Below are 21,199 nucleotides of genomic sequence, written 5' to 3' on the forward strand. Positions count from 1 at the left end.
CATTGATAACAATACAGATCAATCTATGCCATCAATCTGTTGACTTCACGTAAAGTTAGCAAGTGAAAACCAGAACTAAAAATGGAGCTTCAAAGCTAACCAAGCACTGTGTGTTGTGTTTCATTTGAGTTATACATTAAACTCACCAGTTCGCACACCTTGGATACGTGATTCAGGTACCTAACACAATAATAAGACACACTATAAGAACTTATTTCACGAAGATTAAAGATTAATTACTCGAAAATCACATAATTTTACGGAGCACTCTTCCAATACACCATAACGGGTAGCCAGCGCTACCAACCCGAATCTACCCACTCGAATTTACCCACTCGTTGAGTGCTTCCTTCACCATTTTTGATCTTGCTCTTGTTTTCATGCAAAACTTTTTTTTGTGTAACAAACTTCTAGCACAATTATTTTTTTTATGATTCTATCCCACTTCTGACACCAATGTTGTAAATGTGCTTTTGTAATTAACACTTTATTCATTAAAAGTTTACATTTTGAACAAGATAAAAATAAAACATCATCTTTAAACGTATCTCATAAAACTCTTGTTATCTTTTCATAAACAGTTTGTTTCCAGAACAATCAATTTGGCGACTGTGTTCACATCATAAGTATCCATGTAGGGCTAGCCTGCATTAGTATTTTACCAATAAAAATAAAATAGCAAATAAATCTCTGATAGATTTAATTTTGATCTTATGTTACCATAAACTCAATTTCAAAGTGTTGACACTATTACAAATAAATTATGAATCAATTTAAATTGTTGGATTATAAATCACTTGCATATAATTATATATTGAGTGAAGGTCCATTTATTCAGAGGTAAAACTAAATTAGCAAAGCTTTTGATATAGTTAAAGCAATAAGAGATGGTCTCTGGCTTTGTTTCAAATGGCAGCCAGAAACTATTTCCTAGTGCTTTACCTATAGATTCAATTTTGATAGTAATTTTTCACTGAAAATCAATTCAATCAAATAATTTACTAGGTAACTGCTACCTAGACTCTGCCATGTTCACCACATCTTTGTTTAATAATGACAGGCATCTTTACTAATTGGTTTTGTGGACAGGTACGGAGTCAGGTGGTGATTCTGGGTCAGCTGTTGGGAGACGGCAAAGAGGGCGACTCGCTGAACAACAACAACGACTGCTGCAAGACGCGCGAGGGTGACCTGATCTCGAGTCTGGAGTCGCGTGTGCGGGAGGCGAGCCAAGCGAGTCTGCATCCGAGCATCGAGGCACTGACGGCTGCCTGCAGTGAGCGCATCCTCAACAGGGACTTTTTGCTACAGGGTGGCGGCGAGCCGTTTGTTGGCACGCCTGCCGAGTGCGCGGGCACGTCAGCTGGCACCGAAGTCGTCAACATCGAAACCAAACTGCCGCCCAAACTCATCTTGCACAGTCAGAAGATGCGCGGCCTCAAAGAACTGCTGCTGGCCGAGAAACTCAACACGCATGCCATTTCGCTGCAGCTCACTGCTCAGTCGCAGGTACAGGTTGGCAAGAAGGTGAGGGAGGATCATCATGGCCTCGGCACCAGGCCTAAACGTGCCCGAAGGGAGTAGACGCCCTTCCATCATTATACTATTATTTTATACTGTGATAGCTTATACTCAACATCTATCATTGCTCTCTTATTTTTATCACAATGATAAAATTGTTGTTAGTCGTAGCCATCAAATGGCTAGTCTTGTTGGACTTATCTTTTTACATTTATATTTTGTTTTTTAGAAGTCTTGGTGGCATTCTATTTATTTGTATTCAACTTACTTATTACGTGTCCTTACTTGGTGCAATGGAAGTCATTCAGCTCCTAGCGGAGAACCTAGTAGAAACAGTAAGACAGTATGCCTGACTAGTATCAATTACAGGAAACAAACAATAATACAATGAAGCGGGCAAATAATTTTTGTAAGGTAGCGTTATTTGAATTTTCCTTTAGCTGTTCTCCCTGTTGTCATTATTTTCATTCGCAGAAGTCTTTAGAGTAATTATCATGTTATTGAATTTTAGTTTGTTGATCAGAATATAAATTAGCAAAATACTCACATCCAACTTTGTACTTCTTACTTCCGGTGTCTTCGACACGGTCCTTGGATCGGGGAATCGTCAAAATTTTCAGGTGGCCTCGATCAAGTCCTCCGATGTTGGAATATGTTTTCGTCCACGGTATGATTATGGTCTCCTCAAGAAGTACCGTTTCAGCTCCTTAAGGAAGTGTGGATGTTGAAATAGCGCGAGCCAGCATTTATGGGTGTGCTTGAATTTCTGCTGCCTATATTGAGGAAAGTGAATATTGGTTCGGCCTCTGGTGTTACAATTATGTCGATGACAACGGAGTGCAGGGTTCTGTACACTAGCAAGTATTATTATTTCCATAAGATAAAGTGAGACCACAGTGAGTATTTTATTTTGAATAAATAGTGGTTTGCAATGTTCCCTGAAATTCTGCCTCACGATGATCCTCAATGCCTTTTTTTGACAGCAAAGTATTCTGTGCATACAATTCCATATCTCAGCAAAGAGACAAACAGGACATAACATACAACCAATGCTGCTTTCTCATCTGCAATGTTTCGAATTCTTCTTATCACGTACAGGGATGATGATAGCCTGTTGCATAAATGGTTCGTGTGCTCCTGTCCTAAGTTCAGGTTCTGGTCGATTATCACCCCAAGAAACTTTGTAGTGCATGCTGTGCTCATGTTGTCCCCTGTCTTCTTTACAGTTTTGTCCCTGTTGATTGTCAGTTTGAGATCACTGCATGCTAATGAGGCTCTTTGGAATGCTGAAGCTATAGCATAGCTATCTTCAGCAGCTAATAGCTACTGTTATTCGGTGCATTCTAATAATGATGTGAATTTTTGTTCTATATATGAAATGAACTTGATGCAGTGTTATTATTGGTTCATTTTAATGCATACTTTTGTATTGGCTAGTTAATTGGTCAAGTTATTGCATTAATGTTCAGTTTTCATCAGTATTTGCATTAAAATAACCACTTTATTATAGTTTTGAATGTAATTAAGATATTCCTGGTATAAGCTATCATAGTTTTCTGAAAATTATGATCAGAATGATTCTCAGTATTATAAAGTATTTCAGATAATCAGTAAGATTCTGTATCCTATGCATTAATCCTATGTCTCAATTGAAAAAATCATAGTTGTGATAACTGCTCCGTTGACATCACACTAGTCGTTTCCAATAGTTTTAATGTTTATTATAAAAAATGAAATTTGTTTTGTTGTTTAAAAATTAATATATTCAGCTATTTATTGAATTATTCGTATAAATGTTCATCTCAAAGAGATCGAATATTGCTTAAGAAGCTGATGGATTGTATTTTCTATTTATCTGAACTGTTATTTATTTTTATCAGTTCTTCTCAGTTTATAAGTGCTGTCTGTTGTGTTGTCAGAGTTTCAATTTGTGGTTATAATTTTTACTTACATAGTTGAAGGAATCCAAAAGGTGATTGAGTTAATACGTTAAGATAGCAGAACATATACATTTAAATATTGTTGGTTATGTGATGAACTTTCGTTGTGATGTATAAACTTTGAATAATTATGTGGACAAATTCATTTTGTCTTATACAATTATACACATGTCTATTTATACAATCTTCGAATACCGGTACTTTAGTCAATTCTTGTTCATATAACATAATTGTATGAACTTCCATTGACTGAAATCAGTAAAGGTTCAAGTTTAGGTTCACGTTTTCTTCAAGTGAATGAATTTTGTTAAAACACACTTCTTAATTTTTTAAAACATTATTCCAAAGAACTTCCAATTGATTTTTGTTCTTCAATTGCTTCAATTGCAATTGCAGACTACCTAGGAGTGATTATTATAATACACAAGCAATAACTCGATTCTATTGCAGTCAATTTGTCGTTACTAACCAAGCCTGCACAGTGAAAAGAATGGATAACAAAGCGGATGAAGATGAAAACTAAAAAAGTAACTTAGTCACCCAATGATAAAAAGGAGTATTCTGTGATACGATTGAGTAATGGATTATTAACTGCACTATTGATTTCTAATGTCACAAATTTCGGTTCTGGCGATGAGGAAGAAGAGAAATGCGATTTCCGATGATGAAGGAGGTTCAGTGAGTACCAATTCAGATGAAGTAATAGCAAATCCATTTGGTAATAAGAATGCTGAATAAAAACAAGCAGTCTGTAGGTGAAGGTAGTTTTAGCGATCCGGAAACAGTATTAGGGCTGGCTTATTTTCTTGAGCATATGATATTCATTGTGAGTGAAAGTATCAAACTGAAAACGATTTTATACATTCATCTCGAAACGAGGAGGATCCGATAACGCTTCCTCAGAATGTGAGTACACAACGTTCCATTTAAATTGTCATGAAATGCATTACGAACAGCCATGGAAAAGTTTGCTAACTTCTTCACTTCTTCTGAAAGACGCTATGACAAGGGAACGAGAAGCTGTTGACTCTGAGTTTCAAATGGCTCTACCTTCAGATGATAGCCGCACGGAACAACTGATACATAGTACAGTGATAGCAACTAATCCAGCCTACAAGTTTGCTTGGGGTAATTTGGTAACATAGAGGGATAATGTAGCAGATGACAATTTATACAATGAACTGCGGGAATTTCGAAAACGGCATTATTCAGTTCATAGAATGACACTGGTGATTCAAGGGCGGCTCCCACTCAAGGTGATGGAAGATTGGGTTGTTGAGTGTTTTTCTGATGTGCCCTGCAATAATCTCCCACCTCATGTTTTTCCTTATATTGATCCAACATTCAAGCATGACGAAATCAGTAATTGTTTTACTTTCAGACCAATCAAGGATGTCAACAAAATATATATTTTCTGTGCATTTCCACTAGTCCTGCATCTCTACAGGTCCAAGCCAATGGAATATATTGTGTACATATTAGGAAAGGGCTCCCTCATTTCTTAATTGCGGAAAAACTACTATGGGCGTTGAATGTTTATGCAAGTAATCAAGGTACTGGCCTTGAAAGCAATACAATTTACTCAATATTCATGTTGTCAGTGAGTCTAACCGAAGAAGGACTAAAATATATATATGAAGTATTCAAACTAAGTTTCTTTTACTTGAATATGTTGTAGCTAACTGGCCTAGAAGAACGCATTTCCACTGAGCTCCAATCAATAGCTGAGAATAAATTCAGATTTTAAGAAGAAGAACTTCAGATTATGAAAGTCTATGTGAAGAGATGCAATTCCATGAACCAGAAGAATACATCACTGCTGATGATTTATTTTTTGAGTAAGTACAACAGGCGTCCAATTCCCGAATCATGGCTCACTGATGGAAAGTATTAAATCCCAACGACTATTATTCAATTCCGCATCGTATAGGTATGCGCACTCCAATTGAAAACAATGCATCAAATCTAATCGTCCGATGCGTGCCGTCCGTCTGATGATGATCTGTGTACGCCTACCTTTACTGACAACTTCGACTTGCTTCCTCTACCAGAAGATCTAACTGAGTATCCTGAAATAATCAAGGACAAATTCTTTGCACTCACTGGTACAAGGAAATTCCAAAGCAAAAGCGATTGAAATGATTGAAAATTCTAGGAAGATTTTGAAATTCACTCCTGCTCTACAGAGTTCTCTACCAGAAATCAGAGTTTGTCAGATTCCTATCAGTGAAGAGATATGTTGCAGTGAGGCGTTCAATAAGAAGGACAACAATTGCGAAGTAATCAACGACTACCAAATCGGGATGATAGATTTAAAAGAGCAATGCAAACTTCAGTCACTTATGATGATCATGGAGAACCACTTTTTGATACTGTCAGAACTAAAGAACAATTGGGTTAGGATGCACAGAGCACTGTGCTCACAAAGATACATGGGGAATACACGACTTCACAGTGAGCGTAAGGTTTCAGATTCACAACCACAGTGTCCAACACTTGAGAATCGCATTTCGGGTTTCCTCAACTCATTCATGGACATATTGAATGAGATGCCCGAAGAAGAATTTTTGGACTCTCGAGGAGTTCGCTTGTCATACTAAAGCGGAACGTCGACGACAACGAGGTAAAGAGAAACTGGGACGAAATTAATCCAGACAGCTGGAACTTGTTTGACAGAGCCAAACGCGAAATAGAACTCATCGAGAAGTTTACAACGGAAGGTATCTAAAACTTCCTGGAAAACTGTATAAAAGGTGAAGCTGAGTCCCAAAGCATGCGTAAATTATCTATTGAAATTGAAGCAGTGGCCAATCAACATCAATCTTATGACGATCAATAAGATGCAGATGCAAATGAAGACTTGGAGGAACCCACAGTTTAGAAGTCAGTTCTCCTAGCATTATTTATTAACTATTGCTAATTATAAGTGTACGTTTCGAATTATGTTTTGTACGAAACGTAAGTAACAACAAATTTATTGTTATCAAGATAACTGAATTAAATGATGAAATAACTGTAAAGGATAATGTTTTAAAATGTAATATCCGTATAACAGTTTTTTCTGTAAATTCTTCCATTTTGATACTAAATCAGTACGTGCATTTGAATTATAACCGATATTTTGCCTTGAGAACTAAGGTTTATTTCTAATGAACTTTAGTTAGCTAGATCACATCTACATTTAGGGCCGGTTTCCGAGCTCGGGATTTAGCTAAGTTCTAGACTTTTAACAGCAATTTTCTGGAGTCAGAAAATTTGCTTTTTGAAACGGGGCGTATTTCTCATTTGGAAATATATAATTGGAAACGTTTTTCCTTGACGAAATGAAACATTCCCAAATAAATCAAAATAGCTGAAACGTTACACTATTTTCTCTTTATTCTATTTTGTGTTCAATTTTCTTGTTTTTCGATATTTTATTTAAACGTGGGCTGTGACTACGCCCCGTTTCGGAAAGCCAATTTTCTGACTCCAGAACTTATTGTCTTCTTTAATATTATACTGAATGTTCCATAAAATGTAATGTATATTCCATTGACGTCCAGCTTTGTTATTGTTATAGTTTTTGTTATTAGTGATTGATTGTCCAACTTGTCTATTACTACTTATTAGTTCTAAGCGTAGTAAGGAAACGATTGGAAAGTTGAGTGATTATGGCTGAAAATAACTATTTTGTAAAGAGTGGAAGTATAAAAATGTTGAATAGTTCTTGTGATATTGAAAAGTAATTAATAATTAGGAATTTATAAGATAAAATAAATTGTTTGAAGACTGAGGAAAAATCTTGAGATGCTGAAAGAAGAAAGGAATGAGGATGATTTTGTGCCATGACGACATTACTATAGCTTTAATGGTTTTCTGTTTCAATCCGAACTTTCCAAGTATTTAACATGATTTTATTTGTACTGCATTTTATATAATTTAATGAATTATATTTTTGGTGTGTTATTGCATATGCAAGGTAATTAATTTTCTTAGGTCATGGTTCGCAATGTATTAATTATCTACAAGCAGTGGCTTGTTTGATGATGGTTTCACTTGTAGGATAGATGCAGCCAACCCGCTACTGCGAATTCATAAATTCCTCCCGTCAATTTCAATCCAGAGCTATCCAGTTGCTTCCGTAGTTGTCTAGCTGTTCAATCTATACATAAAATCTAGACTCCCTCTCAACCTTTCACAACTCTTTAAAAAACTTTAACCTACAATTATGTTTCTGAGGCTTGCTAGTCCCACCGATATTTTCCAAGTTGATTACTATTTTCATAATCATGACAAAAATTGCTCTATTTACCGTTACGAGGATAATTTTAGAGGAAGGTTTGAGCTACCGAGGCTGTGACTCTTGTTGGCTACATCAGCATTTCGTCGCATTATTATTAATGGAGAGGCAATAGTATGTAATCTTAAGATATTATCGTTTATTACTTATCGTTCTGGATATTATACTAATTGTCAGTATTCTAATGTTTACATAATTTCTATACCAATTTGAATTCAAATGCATACTTTATTCTTTCCAACTTTTCTGGAATGAGTTATAAACATTGACATCGCCTAAGCTTATTTGAACTTCAGAACTCAGATTTTATCCAAGACAATAATATTATATATCATTTTTTATTATTATGTTCTCAATATTATTCATTAATAATAGATTCTGTTACTTGGTTGACTCGTTTTTATGAAATTATTTTCTCTATTGTTTTTGCTTTATTGATAATTTTAATCAATATTTAATCCTCGATTCATATTGAATATTCAAATTCATTACAGTTTATCTTGCATGCAGATTGGACTAATCTGAAGATTGAGTGTAACCTAGAATACTTCTAGGTTACTTATTTGTAAAACTTTGTAACTTTGAGTAATAGATGTGCTAAACAATCAAAATTTATACAGTACTACTGTATCTCATTAAAATTATAACATGTTGTTAGGTATTGAATTAGTTAATAGTATATTGTCATGGTAAAATATTAACTATATGGTACCGTATTTGTTGTTGTGAAATGATATTTAACTGTTGTAGTTGAGAATCTTGATAGAATGAGATGATGAGGCTTGGCTGTTGCTGTTGCTGTTGTACATGCGTATTGAGAGGATTAATATGAGACTGGTTAATGATACTTAAAGTGGTATTTCGAAAATTTGATTATAAGGTTTCAAATGTGTTTTGTTAATTTTTTTATAGCGATAAAAACCATTGGTAATTCAACTTCATTATATTTTTTATTGGAAAAATTTATCAACTCATTTTATAGTAGGTTAGGCTAAATCAGTAAATTATTTGCATTAAAAAAAGTTCAACTATTTCCCAGTGTTTTAATTGTTTTGAAAGAAAAAATAATTTCGGATTATTGAATAATATTGTATGGAAGAACGGAGAATGTACAGCTTAGTATTCTAAGAGTTAATGGTGCTGGTTAATGGTTGTATGAATAGATTTAGTCTACAGTTTTACTGATTTCATTATTGTAGTGAATATAGTATAGATTAAGAATCATGTTCACATAAATATAATAGTTAACGTTGAGAATAATCAATTAGTGTCTATCTCATTTGAAATAAATCTTACAAGACAAATAACAATACAATTATTGAATTTTCACATTATATCAATGTTATTAAATTATTGTTGAATGGGTGTATTTTTTATAAGTCTAATTCATTGTAAATTTCTCTAGTTTACTCATCAAAAAAGTTCAAGGTTTGGAACTTGAAACTCTGAAATTGACAAAGATTAAATTATATGGACATTATCAGATTTTTGAGAACTCTGTTCTATATTCTCAAGAGAATATATACATTGCAGTTTCTATTACATTCTTTGCTTACTATTGTGAACAGTGTGTAAAAAATACTAATGTAAGGAATAATGGAGTCATACTTTATTCTACACTGAGTTCTGAATTCCATTGATTTATTTTGTGAAATTTCACATTAGCTTTCATTGAAAAACTGTTGACTCATTCTATCACCTATCTTTGGAATTCATTAATTTTTATTTATCTGAGATATTGTTTCACAGCGTTAAAAGTATCTAGACATTAATACATATTTATAATATACAAGGTATTATCATAGAGAAAAGATGGAGGGACATGCACTCTATTCTTTCTGATATTAAGTGAGTAAGGTTTTACTCATTTTATAATACATAAACTATATGTTCCAATATATTCTCATTGCAGAATGAGAATAGTTATTCATAAATATTATTCCAACCTGTATCAATAAAATTATTTTGATGCTCACAAATATGAAGATTTTTCCAACGCGAAAATACTAGTTTGATGTTATGCTTATAAAATGCAATAGTTTCAATGGATTGACAGTTGGAATTCATACGTATTTGTAGATAATTTCAATTTACGTATTATAATGTCAGAAGTAATACTTTCTCATGTCTAATGTAATACGTAATATTATTGGTATCCATCAAACAGTTGGATACTGCTTGCACAATTCCAGTTATCTTTTCACCCTTAGAAATCATTGAATACTTAATCGTGCAGAATTTCAGCTATTCCTGATGATTTGTCAGAATAATCCATTTAATAATACTAATTAGTAATACTTTTCCATTGTTGTTTACGCTTGTGTACTTGATGGCCAAGTTCCTTTTTTCATCATTAGATTCCGTTTAGATTCTAAACCATTTGTAAAACCTTCGATATTTTTCCAGTACGTGATTATTGTTAAATTGATATCCAAATAAATTAAATATATATTTTATAAGTTATGTGTTTGATTATTAATTTGTTGTCATCCATGGTTTCTACTGTAATAACTTTTAAAATTTTACAATAAATTAACTTCCTCAGGATAGTACTTACAGTACTGCGAAGTGAATTTGACTAGTAATAACCTGTATCCTGAAGTCTAATCAAGCTTATTGCTCCTTATTTTTGTTATCCTTCCCATTAGAAATGCTCGAGCTATGAGTTTATGTAGGCGTCTCACTCAACAAAAAACCATTTTATGAAAACATATTGAGGTTTTATAATTCCTATTTTTATATAGAGAAGAGCATCGTTGTTTTTGTTCATGTATTTCAATTTTTAGTCCAGAAATAAAGTGATGAAATACTTGATACTCTTTATAAACCTTTTAAATAATATATATGTTTGTGTCTCCAGATCATAATTTGACCGTTGTAGATTTATTAAAAGGAGAAAATCAACATCTGAGAGAAATAGATTTATTTCTCACATTAACTCAAATCAACATTTTCTCGAATTTACATCGAAAAACTTATACATAGAAATAATTATAACTTTGAAAATACTCTTCTTCTTACAGCTAAGAATCTCCATTAATAGAATAATATAAAACATTCATACATAAATAAAAGTATTAACAAGTTTAAAAAAATCTCCCGTTCAAAGTAATATTGATGATTTCTGGAATATTAATTATTCCTATTGATATGTATAAAAGGTGGGATCTGGTGTAAAAGAGAATCCTCTCTTAAAATGTTAAGACTTCTCCAATCTTGAAACGTGCATGGTTGATACTTCCATTACTCCGTGAATATTGCAACTCTCAGCTTTAGAATCTAATGCTGAAGTTTTTGAATTCTTGTCGCGCGAGATACTCGAAATTTGTTAGCTCACATCTCTCAATCTTACTCCCGGGGGAACCAACTCGAGTCAACCAGGTTACCCTGAAAATCGAATAAAAAAATTTCAATTTGAAAGTCCAATTTGATAAAAACTGTGAGTGTTGAAAAATAAATAATCACATTTTTGTCAGACTAGAAGGACTACAAGTCAAATTGACGACCAATTTTTTTTGCTGAGAATAATGCCCACAATGAGCTCTACCTAGGCTTGTGCGTGGTGAATGAGATGGGTGATGATGAGAGATGAGTATAGCCCAACAGCTTTGGATTGGTTCCGAACCACTGTAAAGCTATTTTTAAACTCATAAATGGCGGGTTATCTAGAGGAGTTCGGCTCTTGAAGTGGTCACCCTTACAACGGGAGTAGCAGACACATGGAGCTTAACTTATCTTATCGATAACTTATCAGCGCGACCACGAAACAAAATCAGCCGTCAGGATAGCCAAGACAACTAAGGCGTTGCACCCTTCAGTCTGCTAGTGCTACCTGGTCGTGGGTTCAAATATGATTATTTCATAAAATCACCCACGCACAAGCTAAAATATCATGTGAGCATCATCCGCAATACAGTATGAAGAGAAATCGCTTCCCGAAACATTAGGCTCCAAAATGTTAGAAAAATGAGTAGAACTCGTTTTAAGTATCCGACCTCCGTACGCCAGTATATTGAAAAAACTATTTTCCAACTGAATAGATTCATTCAGTCCACATTATTCACAAATAACACTTTCGAGATCCTTGTGATATTTTAGTAAAGAATTCAAATCTTATTGCCAAAGAAACACTTTCAGATTGCCAAATCAATCAATCTAGTAACTGTTAGATCAGTGTAGAAAAGATCAACACAGAACTTTTCAAAATTATTTTTCTGGTATCATATTGAAGTTAAAATTGTTTCATTTTTAAGTCAAAAATTATATTAAATCCCATCTTATTATTTTTCTGGTATCGTGTTAGTTTGAATTGTGTAATTTTCAAGTCAAGAAAAAAAATAGGAGTTTAGAGATGAATCAAATGTATTCCCTCATATCTAGAAAAGTATTTCTTTAACTTTTCCAGGAACTCTTTTTTTATCTCATAACATTTATTATAGAGGTATTCCATCCTACCAATAATTACAGTATGGGGATATGAGACCGAAACTAGACTGATCCAGACCAATCAATAAGAATTTATTACTTTACTATTTAGTCACTATATTGATCACATGGCTTTTGTTGATAGAGAGACCCGAAGATCGTTGAGATAAAAAATATATTTATATTGTCACTGAATCGTTAGATGTATTATATCTTGATGGTTCAGGTTGGAAATGCGCTACAGTAGCCTATTGTATATATTGCTTCAGAGCAAGTTTTTTTTATTTTTGAACAGCCTGCACTGAGTCTAATCTAAATATACGTGCACTTAGATCTAAATTGGTTGATCGGTCAAGTGCAGGAATGTAGGCATTGGTTTGGATCGAATGTCAATCTCCTTTAGGAGGTTGTTGCAGTGATCTTGATTTGACTTGTTTTGTCAGTCAGTCGTCAGTTAGTGTGGCAATAATGAGCCGGGCACTCGGCCAATGAGCAAGTGTGTCTCTTGTCTCCACTGGAAGAGTGCGTGTCTAATTGTCTAGCCGAATCTCTAAATTTATTTCGCTTTTGCCTAATCTTCTGTTTTGAAGATAACTCGAACACTGACTCTTGGCACCACAATGACACACTAACATGGAGACATTCTTGTCCAGAAATACGTTTTCCACAAAACGAGCTTCATGAAACTCATCAATTCAACTGAATCTCACTTCTTCCCTTTGAAAATTTATCATAAACCAAAATACACTTAAACTCAAGGTACCTAGAATACATTCTAGATACATTGCTTAAACTGATACAACTTGAGTTCGTATTATCTTTATTGTAAAAACAATTATGAATTCCTTAAATTATTTAATATAGGTATTCCTTTATAAATAACAATACTTACGTATCATTCACCATAATAATCACTAACATTAATGACGAACAATATTCTGAAGTTACCTACAATTGAAATTTTGTATGAGAATCTAATCAAGTACAGTCTAAAGACAAAAATTAATGTTTTTATTCAATTATGAAACAATTCCTCATCTTCAAAATTATCAATGTTATAGGCCTAATGTGGACATGAGAAGTAGGAAGTTTGGTAAATTACACAGAACTTATTTTAAATTATTTGTTTTATAAACAAGGAGTGCATTATACAGTACTCTATTTTGTATCCGATGTTTCCACGGACAACATTATTTTTGAAATACAGTAACATTACAGTATTTGCAATATAAGTAGTATATTATAGCAGTATATAAATTAGAAGGAATGGATTTTCATCTTTCCAATAGTTTTTTATAAATATGAAAAATATTTATGTGACATTGAGTAGGCTACAATATATGCTTGTATGTTTCTATCATTAGATATTAATTATCCTAGTTCTGATAGTATATATTTTGACGAGTTCTGTTGAATGTTCAAATTTAAATAATACTATTAATAAGCTTCAATGAATTGCAGGACTCAATTTTAATATGTATACCTATTTTTATTAATAATCCTTATGTGGAAAGATAACAAATACTCACATTTCTTCAACAAACGGTTTGGGTCCATTCAGTTTTCCAACTATCGTTCCTCTCTTACTATTTTTCACCCAGCCTCCAAGACATAGTTCATTAGCTCGATCTTTGCAGTACTTTGTGAAATAGACCCCTAGAAAATAAAAAAATGTTTTGAGTTATTTTCTGAAAACTCATGTTTTATTTGAAAAATTGAAGTTAATTTCTTCAAATCAATTGAATTTTATCTTCTTATCGGTCACCATTTAATTAAAAGGCTTTTAGAACTCCACTCCCCAAGTACCATTATTCTATTGCCGCACTCATTTCTCAGTACAGGTACAGCTACACTTAACTTCTGGTAAGTTTATTTTCTACAATCTACAATGATACCCAAATAGTGATATTTTTTATGAACGATTGGAAAATATTGCACAAAAAATAGGCATACCTAAAGCTGTGAGGCTTCACTGAGATGTTTCAAATACAGTAAAAACTTCTGTTGTTTCATGATTTCTCATGTTTGTACATGGTAGGAAGTGTTATACAGTAATAATATTAGCAGTCAGTATGCTCACAATAATAGAATTTATTTGAGATATCCAGTATTATTTGTATTTGCGAATGGTGTGAATACTTATTTTCAATGATAGGAGAACTGTAAGGACGGTAATCAATGCAAAATGGAAAATACAGTTCTCTATTTGAATTTTAATGATTTCAGTTTAAATAAAATCCACAATATGTTAATGGGGATGCATTTTATCTCCTCAGTTATTGAATTATTCAAGTGATACTTGAAAATACTAAAATAAAATTTTTATTTTTCAGAAAATAACTCTAACTCTCTTATATTATATTTTAATAACATTGGTTGCCATCGAAATTTTGGCTTTGGAATTGAGTCGAGTTCTTTTATCGTTGTCGACATCAAATTTGGCAGGAGATCAAGCAAAAGCTTGTTGTTGTACAGTTCTCGGCAAACAAAAAAAAAACTTATTTTTATCTTCACAATGTTTGCGAGCTCCTTGATGTGAATATTATCTTATGAATATTGTGACTTGATAACAAATATAATATTTTAAAAACAATTTTGTTCGCAACTAAATAATCAATCTAATACAATACAAACCAATTGAGTTAAGCACTTGAGATAATAACAATAAAACGGTTGAACGAATTGCAATTGATTGAAACTAATTTCATTCAATTCTTGGGTAAAGTGCACGTCCAGTGCCAACATACCTGTCATAAAATTTTTGGTTGGGATCGATTTAGTATGTTATTTTGAGTACAAAATCACAAAAATTAAACGGCGGTCACTTTTATTTTTAAAATAAACTAAGTTCAAAGTAGCACAACTTTACATGCATTTAACCTATAAGTAGCAACCATAAGTAGCTAAGGTTAGGAAAAGCTTTAGGTTAGGAAAAACTTTATTAGGTTAGGAAAGCTTCGGTTAGGAAAACTCAGATTAGGAATATCATAATTTGATGATTTCAATAATCAAAATGGCTGCTACTCATAGGTTAAATGCATGTAAAATTGTGCTACTTTGAACTTAGTTTATTTTAAAAACAATAGTGACCGCCGTTTAATTTTTGTAATTTTGTGCTCAAAATAACATACTAAATCGATCCCAACCAAAAATTTGATGTTTGAACTGGACGTGCACTTACACCCAATTCTTTGCCAGTTCTTGATCTGATAATGGTTACAGGCTATAAACATGAGAATTACGTTATTTGATTTGTCAGCTATGAAATCTGAAATTGATCATTCTCCATAATAAAGTTGATGATTAGGCTAATATTTAAAATTAAATCTTAGTTAATTCTTATTAGAAAGAGGAAAATTTTTGAATAGTTTTGAAAACAATTTGCTGGTATGCTATTAATAGGTAGGCTTACAGTAACTATATTACCCTATTATTGGGAAATATTACATACTACCCTATTATTGGGAAATATTATATACTACACTATTATTGGGTAATATATATTATATAGTACCCTATTATTGGGTAATATAGTTACTGTAGGTAGGCCTAAGCAGGGGCAGCGCTGATTTGCTTGTGATGGTTGTTAATGGTTCGTCTCCTGATTAGTTTTTAAAGTTTCCTAATAATAATTAAGCATTTCTCTAGGTCTAAACGTCTATCACAAAAGCCAGTTAAATTTCAATTGTGATTAATTTTACGAGAACCAATCAGAGAAGGCTTTTTTAAAAAGACGACTTGTCTGATTGGTTCTCGTGGAATCAATCTTGGTTAAAATTTAACCGGCTATTATGCAACCGTCACTAAGATGACAAAAAAACACCCATTTGCTGGTCAAACGTAAAAATATCTACGATACATCACGATTTACGAATAAAGTATATATTCACCAAAATATGTTATTCTGTTATAATTCAACCGAATAAATAATACTATTTTGAATATGTAACTCCTTTGCCGTCTTTTCAAATATTTGGCGGGCCTTTGCTGAACGCCAAGTCAAGAATCAGCTGTGTAGGTCTGACGCTTGTTGCGTCGTCTGGTCTCCAGCAGAACTACAGAAAGGTCAGAAACAGAAACGAACGCGTACTTCTGATTTGTGACCGTGACACCGTGAGTGGTTTGTCTTTCAAATTATTTTTCATTTGATTGTATCTTAAACTTGAAGTGTCCTTATAAATTCATATTTCTCAAACAGTTATAATTTCTATTATATGAGCTGATTTTGATAAATGTTTGTTGTAAGTATTACTTTAGTGATAATGCTATTCTTTTATTTTTTCAATAATTATTAGAAAATCCATTGTAGAAACTTAAAAGGCACCGTAGCGGTGAGATTAGATTACCAAGATATAATTCATATCAGGTCGAGGGGACTTCCTTACTTAAAATTTGAATGAAATAATTTAATTTTCTTCACATCGTGCTAGCTTCAAGCAGTGTGTGCAAAAGTTTACGGCAATGTAAAAAATAATGCTGCTTTATGCTTGGGGGTTAGAATTCAGGAATTGATTGGCTGATACTTTAGCAGCAGAGAGATTACATTTAAGTTAAATCATTTATAACAATGTGGTAGTTGGTATCCTATAATTAGCCACTTGCCTATAATTATTATATTATGCTCTATGGCTCTATCATACCGTGGCCTACACTTTTAGGCTGGCCAGTAACGGTAGAACATGCATGATACACAGTTGTCAAATACATTATTGTTGAGTCATCACAGCAAAATTTTTCGATGTTAGGTTTCTGTATCTCTCATATTTTTGCTTATTTTTCTTCGCTGTTATTTAAGACTAGCTGGCCCGGCTAACTTCGTACTACTCATTTACATCTCAATATGGACTTCCTATGTGCTTAGTCATGCAGCATTTATTATTCCGAAAACATCAATAATTAGTACATTAGTAGTAATATCCTATGATTGAAGTGTTTAATTAAAAAAAAATAAATACGGTAGGTTAAATCAGTGTTTCAAAGATGAATTTAATGCATTCATAGTTGTTGCTTTGTCAATAGATCATCCAGGAAATATGTGATATACGATGAATCACACAGAATTTCATATTTTTCCCATCTTCCATTTTAGGTTGAATATCAACAGTTTAGCTGAGCCAAATTTAAAAAATATTGTAAATTATTCTGTCATTCTTCAGTAATTAATGATGCAATATGAACAACTCTCTTTCATGAGGAGAATCATTTTTCTCCAACATTTTCCAGTTTCTCAATGATAGAGGACTGATAATTTAATTTGTATAGGTCTTCTATAAGGAACCATTATCTATAGCTGGTACCAATCAAATACTCTTCAACTCCAAACTAACGTATTAAAACCAGTACAAAATTGAATACAGAATATAAAGTACAGAATATTGAATAAAATTCAATGAAAAATTATAATCAAAACACGTGATATAACTTATTATATTATCGATGTCTACCCAGTAATTTATTACTAAAACACAATTAATTCTAAAAACCGAAGACAGCACAATTTTTCGAAACAAAGCAATGTCTTCACAGCATGTAAGTCTTTAACCTGAGGCCGCACTGCTGGATGGTTACTCACAGAACAGTCATCTTATTTTCAGTCCAGGCTTTAGAATGAAATACATGGGCGGTTATGGATCAGCACACCCTCTTGTCCACTATCTACCGACGGTTGGATGACGCAATGATTACAGCTGATTTTTATTTTGTATGTGTGACCAGCTCATAAATATTTTCCCATAAGGATTACATGTAAACTTTGAAGGACCGTAGGAAAGAGTCCTGAAGTTGGACCATAATTTGATATAGGCTACCATAAACCTGGTCCTGAACATAACGAACACAACTAAAAAGTCATCAAACTCGGTGCACACATAAAAAATTTATTGAATGTCAAAATTTGAGACTCGATTTATTTTTATATAGATTAAATTATTTTTCTATCATAATAATTTCTAATTTTCCAGTGGATTTTTATTGTTATTGTTTATTATATATTTTAGAAGCCTCGCTACATGTTAAACATGCATGACTATGACATACACTTGTTCATCATCAGAGAGCCTTATGCTCTCTCAATAATTCTATTAAACTACCAATATTCCATTGGTAAATAATTTACCATCGGGTGAACGGCACCCACAATAAATAATGTAATGTCCAGCAACAATGCAAGCAAATAGGTAGGTAAATACTAAAGTAGTATTTTAAAATTGAGTAGGATCCCCAATCACATCCATCATCAAATTACCTTTGTATATGAGATATTAAGCCGTTCTCGGACTTTTCACCCACCCTGTAAGTTATATAAGCGTATGGTTTCGCAGTGGTTTAAAGGTCAATAATTAGATATGCATGCACACAAATATGCAGCCTCATAAAGGATTTGTCAGAATAAAAATGAAAGGAACATAAAACTAACAAATAAGAAAGAAAGTTTGAATAGAGTAAGTCCCCTGGCTCAACATCGAATAATGCTATTCAACATTGATGAATGGCAATGGCTTATCATGACAAAATCTTTAATAATATCTTTGCATACAGGTATTGTTTTTTTACTAATTATTTGACTTGGTTTTTTGCCAGATCGACACGTTAAAAATTGCTGAACAGAATATTGAGAAACAGTAAAAGCAATATCTTGTTTAGAAACTACCTACCGCAATGGGCTTGCCCTGAATTTTCCGTGTAATAAAAAACATTTAATTTGGGTATTTAATTTTGTTGTGGATTCATCTGTACAGGACAGAGCTTCTCTTCTCTCTCATAAAGAGTGTTTACGAGCTCCCTACCAATAATCTAGGGCGTTGTTCCTGGGTAAAAAAAACATAATCTAAATTAATATCATAGTCCGGAAGTCTTCAGTTACCGGTACTCATACAGCGGCCATTTTGCTTTTTTCACTTATTATTTTTTTCTGAATAATGGTTAAACATACGAAATTGAAAAGTTGCACAATCATCTATAACAACTAGACAAAGCTACAAAAAATTATAATAATTTTTCAAATTCATAAAACAAAATGGTGGTCATTTAAACTTTTGTTTCTTCAATAACTCAGAAACCGTTAGTTTTACAAAACTTTCACAAGAATAACTTTTTTTAGTAAATTTGAATGCCTATCGATTAGTACCAGATTTTTTAAGATTGTGCCAATATTAACTGAGATATGGCAGCCTTAGTGGTAGGTGACCACTGAAAGTTTGTTGCAGTGCAAACCAAGGCATGCTGACAGAGCCGCCTCAATGATGCAACAATCTCTATTTGCATTACAAGCTAATAGTAAGCGATTTTACGTCATTTCAAACAAAAAATAACGTTACATAACGCTCTAAAGGTGGGTCACCAATCACTAAAGCTGCCATATCTCAGTTAATATTCTCCTAATCTTAAAAAATCTGGTACTAATCGATAGGCAATCAAATTTACTGAAAAAAGTTATTCTTGTGAAGTTTTTGTAAAACCAACGGTTTCTGAGTTATTTAAGAAACAACATTTTGAATGGCCGCCATTTTGTTTTATGGATTTGAAAAATTATCATAATTTTTTTGTAGCGTTGTCTAGTTGTTATTGATGATTTTGCTACGATTCAATTTCTTATGTTTAACCATTATTTAGGAAAAAATAAGTGAAAAAATCAAAATGGCCGCTGTATGAGTAACTGAAGACTTCCGGACAATTTAGATATGTTTTTAGCCAGGAACAACGCCCCACCCTAGAGTATTGGTAGGGAGTTCTTAATACTCTGTACTAATCTTGAATCTTGTACTTCCAATAGAACGCTGCCTCGCGCCTTATATAAATTTAATACCGTATCTTTATATCTGTAAAATTCAATTTAAGAGCTTTTCCTCTCCTAGATAATGGGAAGATTACCCACTTTTTGGAAACATGGACTTTCAGAAAAATTTGGGTGAATGGTTTAAGGCTACGCCTCATCATACTCATATCATGATTTGCAACTGTTTGAAAAATTGAGAATCATAGTAGATTGTCAATGGTATATCAATTATTGCTATCAAGTTCATTATGATTGATTGACTCAAAATCCAAATAGAAACCAGGGCTGCGAAATGATCATGGTATTTGTAGCCTATTTCGTTCAATTAATTTTTTTTTCAATTGTCGATGCCAATTTATTAACAAAATTTTAAAGTCTGGTATGTTGAAACACAAACAGAAGGTTCAATGTGTTGCTGAAACCCCTTGAAATTGAAGCTCTGACAGTAATTCTTATTCTGCTTGTATATCCGAATAGCGCGCCTAGTTTCACTTGTACACATTTGATTACTTTCACATTTTGTGGTCAACTGATCAGTTTATTGTCACTATTTAGAAATGAGACGAGGGCAAGAACCTCACCTTGCACGATGCCGTAGACCTCGAACTCAACGGTGACGACCGGAGGAGTGCTATTTTGAAGAGCGATATTGCTCGATGTTTCTCCGACACCCATCTCGGCTGTACTGCGGTGCGATGGTCACCCAGACACTGCGCCAGCTATTTCCGGCTCGAAATCGCGCGCTTCAGCTGGCTCGAGCGCGAAAAAATTATTCATCCCAACTAGCGTGAAAAGAAAAAGTGGCACACATACACTAGTAAACCTGGGAACGATATCTGGCTTCTGTCTTGAGTCCAATTTGTGATCACTCAATTCATTCATCAATCCAATCAAATTGTGTTTTTGGAAAATTATTTGTGGGAATTTAATATAATTAGTATATTCAAAATCGGCAAAAAACTTATGGTTTCTTTCTTGGGACCGATCTGTCATCACTCACTTCATTTGTCAATCCAATCATGTCTTGGTTTTTAGAAGATTAATAATATTGTAGGATCATTGTACAAATCGACATTTTAAAAGCGGTCCCTAGACGGTCAATATCATTGTATAATACAGAACCTACAGTACTTATAACATCAGGCCACACAATCTTTGACGTGCTTATTATAGGTGTGTGATGTTATATGTAGGTACTGATATTATACAATAATATTGAATGTTCAGGGACCGCTTCATATATTCAACTAATAGTAA

The 21,199-nt window shown here is 33.2% G+C and overlaps 4 protein-coding genes across 4 annotated transcripts in view; 3 read left to right on the plus strand and 1 right to left on the minus strand.

Moving 5' to 3' along the window:
- Positions 1-4,492, plus strand: part of LOC111059880 (menin) — a 33,905-nt gene extending 29,413 nt beyond the window's left edge. Inside the window, exon 6 of the mRNA XM_039428048.1 lies at positions 1,090-4,492. Coding sequence (XP_039283982.1) covers positions 1,090-1,584 — 495 coding nt within the window. The 3' untranslated portion in view covers positions 1,585-4,492. The remainder of the gene's footprint in view (positions 1-1,089) is intronic.
- A 902-nt stretch (positions 4,493-5,394) lies between these two features.
- On the plus strand, positions 5,395-6,785 carry LOC111059955 (nardilysin-like). The gene is given in 3 exon segments (XM_039429432.1): positions 5,395-5,813; positions 5,816-5,857; positions 6,008-6,785. Coding segments are annotated over 3 exon segments (438 nt in total). The 5' UTR covers positions 5,395-5,599; the 3' UTR covers positions 6,190-6,785.
- A 1,889-nt stretch (positions 6,786-8,674) lies between these two features.
- LOC111059908 (acylphosphatase-2) lies at positions 8,675-20,720 on the minus strand. Its single transcript, XM_022347535.2, has 3 exons — positions 20,524-20,720; positions 13,698-13,824; positions 8,675-11,130 (listed from the first exon to the last, which is right to left on the minus strand). The coding sequence occupies exons 1-3, from the start codon at positions 20,615-20,617 to the stop codon at positions 11,016-11,018; spliced, it is 336 nt and encodes a 111-aa protein (XP_022203227.1). The 5' UTR covers positions 20,618-20,720; the 3' UTR covers positions 8,675-11,015.
- Positions 16,220-21,199, plus strand: part of LOC111059919 — a 29,796-nt gene continuing 24,816 nt past the window's right edge. The window contains exon 1 of the mRNA XM_039428050.1: positions 16,220-16,409. The gene's annotated coding sequence lies outside the window, so the exon portion shown is untranslated. The remainder of the gene's footprint in view (positions 16,410-21,199) is intronic.

Source organism: Nilaparvata lugens, chromosome 5 (assembly GCF_014356525.2).
Source record: "Nilaparvata lugens isolate BPH chromosome 5, ASM1435652v1, whole genome shotgun sequence".
NCBI classification, from domain to species: Eukaryota; Metazoa; Arthropoda; class Insecta; order Hemiptera; family Delphacidae; genus Nilaparvata; species Nilaparvata lugens.

Excerpts from the sequence above, each read along its gene's own strand:
- LOC111059908 (XM_022347535.2), bottom strand. The coding sequence starts at position 20,617 with ATGGGTGTCGGAGAAACATCGAGCAATATCGCTCTTCAAAATAGCACT. Across the intron at positions 13,825-20,523 it reads GGTCTACGGCATCGTGCAAG|GGGTCTATTTCACAAAGTAC; the intron begins GTGAGGTTCTTG and ends TTTATTTTCTAG. Across the intron at positions 11,131-13,697 it reads AAACCGTTTGTTGAAGAAAT|GGTAACCTGGTTGACTCGAG; the intron begins GTGAGTATTTGT and ends TTCGATTTTCAG.